This window comes from Chaetura pelagica, unplaced genomic scaffold, assembly GCF_000747805.2.
Source record: "Chaetura pelagica isolate M959 unplaced genomic scaffold, ChaPel_1.0 scaffold1407, whole genome shotgun sequence".
NCBI lineage: Eukaryota > Metazoa > Chordata > Aves > Apodiformes > Apodidae > Chaetura > Chaetura pelagica.
In genome coordinates, this window is record NW_009953954.1 from 446,099 (window position 1) to 456,242 (window position 10,144).

General features: G+C 56.6%; 1 protein-coding gene across 1 annotated transcript in view; it reads right to left on the reverse strand.

The window, feature by feature from the left end:
- The window catches only part of SBNO2 (strawberry notch homolog 2 (Drosophila)), a 41,809-nt gene that overhangs the window by 862 nt on the left and 30,803 nt on the right, over positions 1-10,144 (reverse strand). The window contains exons 15-32 of the mRNA XM_010001835.1: positions 9,923-10,099; positions 9,260-9,357; positions 6,878-6,960; positions 5,741-5,938; positions 4,956-5,131; positions 4,652-4,783; positions 4,282-4,417; positions 4,086-4,198; positions 3,500-3,571; positions 3,092-3,200; positions 2,710-2,784; positions 2,228-2,371; positions 1,929-2,023; positions 1,535-1,627; positions 1,199-1,330; positions 884-960; positions 545-735; positions 19-124 (exon numbers count right to left, since the gene is read on the reverse strand). Coding sequence (XP_010000137.1) covers positions 19-124; positions 545-735; positions 884-960; positions 1,199-1,330; positions 1,535-1,627; positions 1,929-2,023; positions 2,228-2,371; positions 2,710-2,784; positions 3,092-3,200; positions 3,500-3,571; positions 4,086-4,198; positions 4,282-4,417; positions 4,652-4,783; positions 4,956-5,131; positions 5,741-5,938; positions 6,878-6,960; positions 9,260-9,357; positions 9,923-10,099 — 2,207 coding nt within the window. The remainder of the gene's footprint in view (positions 1-18; positions 125-544; positions 736-883; positions 961-1,198; positions 1,331-1,534; positions 1,628-1,928; positions 2,024-2,227; positions 2,372-2,709; positions 2,785-3,091; positions 3,201-3,499; positions 3,572-4,085; positions 4,199-4,281; positions 4,418-4,651; positions 4,784-4,955; positions 5,132-5,740; positions 5,939-6,877; positions 6,961-9,259; positions 9,358-9,922; positions 10,100-10,144) is intronic.

Sequence of the window (10,144 nt, forward strand, 5' to 3'; positions counted from 1 at the left end):
GGTGGGAGGTGCAGCGGGAGCTGCGGCGCCTGCAGGAGCTGGTTGTGCTTCCGCTTCACGTTCTCGTCCATCTGCTTCAGCTCCTCCAGCACCTTCCGGACACAGCTCTCGGGGATCTTTATCCCTAGGGGAGGAATGTGCATCAGTCCCCAGAGCGCTTCGGGGAGGGACGGGAATGTGGGGACAGGGAAGGCAGCAGGACTGGGGCCCATTGCTCAAGCACAGCCCCAGCCCGTTCTACCCCTGCAGAGCAGGGAGAGGGAACTGCAGCCCCAGCAGGAGCAGCTCCACGGCTGGTGGGAGCAGGCAGCATCAGAGCAGCTTCACTGGGCACGGAGGGGACAGCCCAGGCCTGGCTCACACCCTCTGCCCATGCACACACCAGGGTAGCCCCAGCTCCCCTCCTTCCTATGGGGTCTCCTAAGCTGTGAGTGCTTCCAAGACAGAAAAAGTCCTGTCTGAGGAAGGGAATCATGGTGCTGTGCAGATGAACCTCTTTTTTCCTTCTAAAACATCCTGCAGCCCTTCCCAGCACTTCACCCACCGACTTGTTTCCTCTGCTCCTTGGTCTTGAGGCGGACGATCTGCAGGTAGCTGCTGCTGGTGATGTCTGCCATGATGCTGGCAATCCTGCTCCAGACCCGCAGCAGGGCCCCGCACAGCATGTAGTAGTGCCGCAGCCGCATGCCCTGGAAACACTCCTTCCCCTCCTGGATCAGCTTGCAGCTCCCGTTCCTTGAGGTCAAACAGGAGAAAACCACGCCAGTCAGCAGAGGGTTCCTCCTGCTGGCATGGCCCTTCCCCACTGCCACAGCCAGGGACCCCTCCCCAAGCCCAGCTCTGCCCTGGGAGGGCAGGACAGGCTGAGGCTCAGTGGCCTTACCAGACAGCATGGTTACAGTTGGTCAGGGAGAAGAGGTAACTGCTCTCCCAGTGCTCCTTGGCTTCCTCGGGTGGCACCTGCAGAGGAAACAACACCAGAGATCTTCCACTGTCTGACATCTGTCCAGCAGCTGAGACTTGAAATCCAGGGCTGGGAGTCAGGACCCCCAGGTGCTGCCACCAGTTCTGCCCAACCCACAGTGGGGCTACAAGGAGCTGTGAAGGGGTCACAGTAAAGGTCCTTCCAAAGCCACCCCTGCCCAGAGACAGCAGCTCTTCCCTCTCCCCACACTGGGGGGCTGCAGCTCTCACCTACCTGCCGGTACTTCTTCTGCAGACTGTCCAGGCTCTCAGGCTGGCTTTGCTTCCCAATATTTGGCTTGTAGAGGATGAAGTTCTTGCCACGGATCTGCTCTGCCAGCAGGCAGGTGTGCTTGCAGCCTCGCATCTGTGGGGGCAGAGCTCATGGTTACAGCCACAGCCTTTCTCCCCAAGCCCATATTTCTCTAAAATAACTCCCTTCCTTCCAGGATGGAGGTTCTTGGAGGCATCTCCCAGCCCCCAGCAAGAGGTCAGACACAGACCTCCTGCAGCCCCAGCTGGAGTCACCCTCTGAGCTGAGGTGCCACCCTGGCAGAGCCCAGGGACCCACCTTGAGGGAGAGGTAGAATCCATCAAAGGATCCTGTCAGTTTGAGGGACTTCTCATAGGCTTCCTCCCACTTCAAGCCTCTGTCAACACTGATCTACACAGGGACAAACAACAGGATTCTGTAACTTCACGGGATAGGACAAGTGCACCAGGGTCTGTGTCACAAAACCCACCCACAACACAACGTTGCTGCAGCCAAGAAACAGGCACTGCCAGTCTGGGTAGGGCAGCCCCGAGCCCTCCCCGTGCCTCCCGTGTCACTCCCAGCATCAGCGACCTTGGTCAAGGCAAACGTGACACAAACATGGCACAAAGCCACAGGGCAGGCACACAGCCCCAGACTGGGGAGCACTGGAGAAGGCTGGACTGCAGAGACAGCTGTGCAGGCTGCCTACCTTGTAAAACACAACCTGCCCATCCTGCGGGTGCCCAGGGGTCAGGAAGACCTCCTTGCTCTCCTCGTAGATCTCATCCACTCCTGGAGCTAAATCTGCAGAAGGGGAAAAGGCTGCTGTAAGATACATCTTCCTGTACCACCTCCTCTCCCTGCAAGAGCCTCAAGATCTGTGCTGTGTGGGGACACTGCAGTGCCAAGATGGCTGTTGCTGTGCCAGCACCACCAGCCAGCACAGGGAAGAGCAGAGCACCTCAGGGTGCAGCAGGGAGAGGTCTGGCCACCCCTCTTTCTCCATACCTAGGATGCCCATGTCATATTTGCCCTCCTTCTTGTCCTTTTCAATCAGATAGTCGAAGGTGTCAGAAAAATACTGGAAGAGCATGTTCTGCTTGTCCACCTCCAGACCCAGGATGCGGTTCAGGAACTTGGTGATGGAGCAGTCTGCAAGAGCAGGTGGGTCAGGGAACGTGGCACAGCTGGGCACTGCACCCACCAGCTTGCTCCCACAGAGAGCCACCCAACAGGCAACCCAACATCCCTTCCTGAAGGCAGCACAGCACAAGGGAGCAGCCCTAGGGCTGTTCCTCCAGGCTGCTGCAGGGAAATGGCATCTGCAGCTGGCTGGTCCCACAGGACCTTCCCCTCAAAGCAAACACCCTGCTCAGGGGCACAGCAAACCCCTCGAGGCTGTGCTCCCATGCAGACTGAGGGAGTGGGCCATGGCACCCCCACCTCTCTCATTTCTCCCCTACTTTGGGAAGGAAAAGCTTGACACTTACCCTTCTCCACAGAGACAGTGCCATACTTCATCTGGTTGCAGCAGATCCCCACAGAGATGAGACCTTGCTTCATTTCTGGAACAGCAGAAGACAGCTTGTGCATTCTGGGGTCCAGCCTCCCCTCAGCAGTCCTGCAGGGCTCCTTCCCCTCCAGCTGTGCCCTTTATTTCACAGCTCAGTCTCTTCCAGACCCTTTTCCCCCCTGCCTGCCAGCCTGACACACCTCTGGGTGGCTACTCTTCCCACTCACCAGGGAACTGCTCAGCCAGGGCTGCTGTTCCCTCTCTCTGCCCTTCTGCTCCATCCTCCAGGTCTCCCAAACCCAAGACCAACCCAGCCAAGCCAGACACAGCAGAGACCTCAGAGCTGGTAACTTTCTTACCATGGAAGAAGGCAGCCTCCCCTTTGTCGTAGCTCTTGGGCACGGGGACCCGGCTCTCGGTCTGGCTGAGGATGGTGGAGAGGACTCTGTCCAGGGCCTTGGCCCCGTACTGTGACAGGAGACAGAGTCACACAGGGACACCCCTACAGCAGTGGGCTGTGTCACAGCACCCCTGCTGGCACAGCCATCCCCTCCCGTGCCAAGGGGGAGCTTCCTCTGCCCCGGGGTTCAGGAGCCCACCCCCCAGCTCCCCCGGCAGGTATGAACTCAGTCCTGGAGCTGGGTGCTAGGCCAGATCCTGCCTGTAGATGCCAGCAATGATCTTCTCCAGCCCCGGCTCCCACTCAAGGCACTCGCCAACTATTTCAACCCCTCCTCTGAGCCTCCCTGAGCGCAGCCCCGAGTTACCTTATTCTCGAAGTTGTACTTGCTGAGGTCCCGGGACTCGGTGGCCCGGCGGTCTCCGTGGGTCAGGGCACCCTAGGGAGGCAAAACAAACACCAAGTTCTTCCTTTTAGCTGCTGCAAAACTCCAGAGCAGGATGGCTGAGGCCACATCTTGGATGAGGCCAGGATGAGAACGTGCTGGGGGGGAAGGGGGGTCAGTGTTCCTCTGGAATATTGACACTTCACCAAGTATTTGGGGATTTATCAGAAGTGAAGAAAAATTAAACAAATTAATTATTCCATTAATTATTTCATCAGCTTTCTGGAAACAGATGGGTTTACACTCCTGCAACAGTGGGGAATTCCAGCATCTGGAATTGGGTTCTGCTTCCCTGAAATTCCTCCTGGTGCCTCAGTCACTTGTCCTTCACTTCCCTTCCCAAATCCCAGGATGCTAAAGGCCCTCTGTGTTCCACACCTGCAACACCTCCAGGCAGGGGTAGCACAGTCCCCCTGCCCGTGCAGTGGGGACACTGAGCTGGTCCCACGTGGAAGCTTTGCAGAGAGCAGTGGAGCTGGCAGGTCCCCCCCTGCTGCAGGGCACTTACGAGGCTCTCCAGCCGTTTTGCCACGATGGATGCAAATCTCCTCTCCCCTGCCAGCTCAGAGATGAGGAACACGTACTCCGGGGCAGACACCTGGTTCGATCGGTGCGTGCGGCCTATGGGGGGAGAGCAGCAGTGAGGGGCTGTGCAGCCTGGCTGGCAGGGGCAGGGGCAGTGCCCAGGCACACTCAGCCCTCACCAAACTGCTGGATGGCCCGGTCTGCACTCCAGGGCAGCTCCAGAGTCATGTGCACCCGGCGCCTCTGGTTTTTCACCCGTCTGTCCGCTTGGAGAGAGATCCCTGAGCTGGAGGCCTCTGAGATTATTGCTACAAGCTAAGGGAGAGAGACAAATGAGACAGGGGGGTGAGACTCCTGGACATCTGCAGAACTGCTTCAAGAAACTGCCCACAGCACAAGCCTCCCACCCGTGAGGGGTCCCAGGACTCCCTGTCACCTTCCAGCAGGTCGAGCACAGTCAGAACCGTGTTGGCCCCAGGCTGGCAGGGCACAGGCACGTGCACAAGCTCCCCTGCAGGTGTCTGGAGGTCTCCTCAGCTCAGGTCTCACCTTTTCCCCCTTCATGAAACGCTCCTTCTCCTTCAGGTTGACGTGGTCTATGGACAGTCCTTGCTCTGCTCGGGACTCGAAGACGACGGCGCCGTCGGGTCTGCAAACCACGCGGCCCTTGCGCCCCGTCATCTGCAGACAGGGGGGGGCTGTCAGGGGGCTGCACAGGGGCAGCTCTGCTGGGACAGGCAACCCTCAACAGCTTTTCCACATTGCAAGGAAGGAGAAGAAACCCTCTTTCAGCCAGAATTCCCCTTTCCTGCCCCCCTGTGCCACCACCATCTCCCCAGCCTGTGAGCGGTACCTCAGCCACGTGCTCCGGGCCCCCAAAGTGATTGATCAGTTCATCCAAGGTATTGAGAGGTAGCTCTTTGCCCAGTGCTTTTACTTTTGCTAGGAGGTCCTGCTTCATCTTTTCCACATGTTCTAGTTCTCTCAGGCCATGCATCTCTTTCTGGGAAGGCAGCATGTGAAAACTGCCTGCAACATGAAGTGCAAAAGCTTAGAATGAAATTGCAAATCAGAAAGGAGAGCAAAAGTTGTCCCAAAGAGCTTCTGGGGGCCTGATGAGTGGGCAAAGACACCATGACTTGCAATAAATGCTGCTGAGCATGGAGTGAATCCATAGGATCACAAACTGGTTTGGGTTGGAAGGGACCTTAAAGATCATCCAGTCCATGGGCAGGGACACCTCCCACCAGCCCAGGCTGCTCCAAGCCCCATCCAACCTGCCCTTCAACACCCCCAGGGATGGGGCAGCCACAGCTTCCCTGGGCAACCTGGGCCAGGCTCTCACCACCCTCTCAGCAAATTTCTTCCTAATGTCCAACCTAAATCTCCCCTCTCCCAGTTGAAAGCCACTCTCCTTTCTGCTGTGGTGGGGCAAGGAGCAGGCAGGGCAGATCCCTGCTGCTCACTGATCACAGCAGGACACTGAGCGCACCTGCTCACATCAGTGTCCCCTTGCCAGACCCCCCAGAAGGGTCAGGTCTGATCTGGACTCGGGGGGGTCTGTCCCCAGCTGTGCTCCTGAGCCCCAGGGAAGGAGGTGGCTCCTGTTCCCAGCCCCCAGGGAGCTGCTGCCCTTACTCCTGTCCTCGGGGAAGCAGTTGAAGGTTTGCTCAACGAAGATCACGTCGTCAGTCTCAAACAGGGACTCGGGGGAGGAGTTGAAGTCGCTGTCCAGCCCCATGTCAGAGTCGGTGCTGCTGTCGTCGCTGATCTTGATGACACCCCCGGGGTCACAGAGGCCCCTGAGGGCCTTGGGGCAGCGGCCCCTCTGCTTCCCTGCAAGGAGAGAGAGCAGCGTCCGCGAGAGGGGCCGCGCTCCTGCACCCACACAAAGCAGCAAGTGCCAGCTTGGAAAGAGGAGGAGAGGCCACAAAATAGCAGAGACTGCCCCAAATGAAAGGCTGATCTTGGAAAGACAGAGACTCTTGGGTGGGGACAGCTACAACAGGGCAGGGAGAGGGGCAGGGAGAGAGAAAAAGGAAGAGAGAGAAAGGAAGGACAAGGCTGTCGTTGCCAGGGCTGAAGCTGGTTGCACACACCAGGATGAACACTCAGCAGCTCCAAGCAGTGCTGACTCCTCAGGGGAAGGAGCCCATGGGTCTGACTGCCCCTGGAGCAGTGTGGGACACGGAAAGGTGCCAGTGTTTTGGGATGTTGTTGACTTCAAGAATGGTAAGACATGCCCTGCCATGTGAGAGGGTTCACAAACCAGCATGCCCAGGCTGCTCTGCCACCAGTCAGGACAACCTCCACAATCTGCCAGTGCTGCTGTCCACTCTTCCCCCTTTCCCACATCCCACTTGAGGAGAAATCCCAAAACTCTTCTCACCAGCAACCACAACCAAGAATTTGGCAGGGAAGTTATTCTTTTTTTCCGCCAGGACACCTGGGGTGCTCTAAGGGGTAGTGGAGACCCCCCTTTGCCACAAGAGGGCTCCGGACATGCAGCTGGGACCTTGTGCAATCTGCCCAGAGTCTGGGTGAGGGAGAGGCTGGGAGAGGGGCAGAGCTCCTGGGAAGGGGTGGAGGGGAGGACCTGGGTCCCCCAGATGAGAGAGAGTGAGGGGAGATGTGCAGGAGGGCAAACTGAAACCAGGGCAGAGCAGCAAACAGCGTGAAGGGGGGAAAAGGGGAAAAGGAAAAGAAAAAGCTGAGTGGCTGGGGTGAAGCAGCAAGGCAGGAGGTCAGATGCTGGGCAGTGGAGTGTGCTCTTACGTTTTCTTTTAATGCCAGTTCCTTTTTCTCTCTTTCTTTTGGTTGAAGGAAAGTGCTTCTGAATTAGTGATAGAAAGACGCCTCTGAAAGTAAGATGCAAAATTTATTCTAGCTACCAGGAACAGGAACAACTGCTGGTTATCACGTAGCAATGTGCATTTGAGTCAGCACCACAGTTCATGGAAGAGGGGTAAATCCTGCACCACAACTGCTGGCATGGCGTGTGTCACCAAAGGGCTCTGCCATGGGAGTATGGGCTGTGCTGGCAGCTCCTCAGCCATGAATAGGCATGCTGAGGGATGCACAGCTCTGCAATCCCAGGAAAAACGTGTGCTGAGGGATGCACAGCTCTGCAGTGCTGGGAGAAACACTCCCTGCCATGACCTCCCCGACCAGAAGGAGCAGGACGCAGCACGGAGGGAGAGCAGAGCCTGGGCTCAGTGCTGCCCCATGGCAGCCGAAGCTGCAAGACCTTTATATAGCAACTAAGAGGGAGTTTTAAATGGGAAACACTATGCTGGGAAGCTGTTACATCACTACTGAAAAATCCAGTAAGTCTCAGTGTCCCAGCCTCTCTCGATGCTCCAACAGCAGCGACCACCCCAAGGCTGGGGCTCCCCCAGGTCCTCTGGTTAACTGGCTGGGGGCTGCAGAGCTGGGAAAAGTGGCAAAACAGGGATCTGTTGTGGTTTCAGGTGATGGATAACATCATAAGAGGTGGAAAACAGATGTTTCTGTGGGCTGTTCTGCAAATAAAAGAGCCAATGCTTAAATGCTGACTGTGCTGGGCAGGGATGGACCCCGATGCAATGAGAAGGTCGTGCTGAATGAGCTCTGGTTGGAAAAAAACAAATGTAGAAAGCAACAGCTGAGAGGTATGGACATGACATCTTGCCTGTGTGAGAAAAAGGGAGTCTTGGGAACCAGGGAGGGAGCTCTAGGAACCTTGGTGTGAGGGGCTGCAGGAGACAGACAGCCCTGCTCCCCGAGGGCAGCCACTCAGACATTGTACTTATGAGGCCCTTTTGTGCTGGTGCTGGGCTGACCCTAAGCTCAACTCACAAAGACTCACTCTCAGATCTGGAGCCTCCCTGCCCTGAAACCTGGCTCCTTTTCCCAGCACTTGCACTCCCAGTCTTCCCTGCAAACAAAGGCTTGGGCTGCTATTCACTCCCTGAACAATCTGTTTATTTTTAACCCCCGTTTCTCGGCATCTTTTAAACAACTGCCTCTTCCCAGCACACTCCCCTCCAGAAATCCCCTGAAGTGCTGTAAAACCAGGAGGCTGCAGTTGGAGGCCCAGTAGATGCCAGAAGCCACATACTTTATCTGGCCAGTACTGCCAGGCTCTTGTCTCTAGAGCTGGGGACAGACCCTTCCTCCCGTGACAGCTAAGCAAGGCTCAAAGGGACCACAAAGTCCTCTGGTCTCAATTCCTTGGAATTCTGTGATGCAGAAACCAATCCAAAAGACCAACTCCCTCCAAGCAGCTGTTGGACTTGCCTTGCACACTGTCACCAAACTGGTATTTGTCTTCCAGTCATGGGCAGTGACACAGACCAACACAACCCCCCTGTTAGGGAGGAAAGCTTTGCCTAACCTGGACACACACAGTCTCTGGCATCTCTCATGGCTTTCACCTGCATTAAAAGGCACTTCCAAAGGGATCAGCCTTTCCAAAGGGATCACTTCCAATGCAACTCAACCCAATCCCCCAGGTTTTTGTCATCCCATGTTGGTGGGACAGGCTGATCTTCTGAAAGCTGCAGAAACAAGGGGGAGCAGGAGCCCCGTGCTGTGCTGGAGGGCAGTGGGGGCCCTGCTGCTTCACCTCAGGCACACCCAGCCCACCCTCCGGCTCAGACACAGCAGGACACTGGTCCTGCCTCCTACTCATGCTGAAAGCCCCCTCTGGAGAATCTGCACTCCCTGGACCACTCCTGCCTCCCCCTGCTGCAGTGATGCCACCTCCCATTGTCACCCTCTGTCACTACATGAAAGTCTCTTCCTCATTTCTTCATTGTCAACAGCTCCATTTTCCAGGGTCAGACCCACACAAACCACATCTCAGGTCACATTCCTGGCTCTCCTACACCTGCCAATTCTTTGATGTGCATAGAGAAATGATCAAGCTGTTCGTGCAAGTTTAGACCACAGGAAACTTCAAAATCCAGGATCCAGCTCATAAAGTCAGGCTGAAGAAACAGGAGCCTCCAGGACCCAGCTCAGTGCCCTCTGCATTTACAGCTTTTACAGGGCGAGGCCGCATGAAACTGCATTTCAAGAACTTCAAGTGGGAAGTGGCCCCAGGGCAGGGCTTTCCCCAGCACACCTCCCACCTCCCGTGCATCCCCCAGCAGGAAAACAGGGATGTGAACTTACTCTGCAGCAGAGACAAAGCAATTGAGGTGCCCATCGTTCTCGTCCAGGACCTCCCTGGTGCGCGCCTCCCCCGTGGACTGCAGCCCGATGACGATGCACTGCAGGGAGCACAGGAGGGAGCAGGAGTCAGGGAGCAGCCAGAGCCACAGCTGCTTCTGAAGCAGGGCTCCTGATCAAGAACCACCTCAAATCTTTCAGTCTCCAAAACTGTCCCTCTGCTCACCCCCCAGAGGTGACTCCCACTGCAGCACCTGACTGACCTCGCTAGGTAGTTTCTGCCTAAAATTCCCACGGTACATCCAGATGGATGAAAGGACAGAGCTGTGCTCAAGGTGAAGGATCTGGTACCTTTCCTAGCTTGAACACGACCCCAGACAGTGTTTCAGATCAGCTTGCCCACCCCTGCCACCAGCGAGAAGCGGGTGATGCCCTGGAAGACCCAGCCACGTTCACTCCCCAGTATCATTTGCTGTGGCTGTTCCCAGAAACCCGGGCACTGCATCCCGCCCTGGTTAATGTGGAGAGAAATCCACCCCTGGAGAGGTTCAAAATGGCTTTGAACTCGAGCTGAACAATCATTAACTCCCCTTGGTTGCAGACTACAAACAAAAAATCAGTCACCAAGCAGCTCTGGTGCTGCTGCCAGCAGAGCAGGGCTCACACCTTGTCCTTGGCCAGCTCCTCCCGGGCCAGCTCCACCAGCCGCCGCACCTTCGCCGCGATGCACAGGTACTTGAAGAAGCGCTGATGGGCCGACCAGAACTGCCCCCACAGGGACTTCCGAGACTCCAGGCCGACCCAGTCAGCTGCCTGCTGGAACACCATCAGGGCCTCTGCCCACTGCAGAAACCCAGAAAAGCTGTGTTAGTATCTTTGTTTTCATTT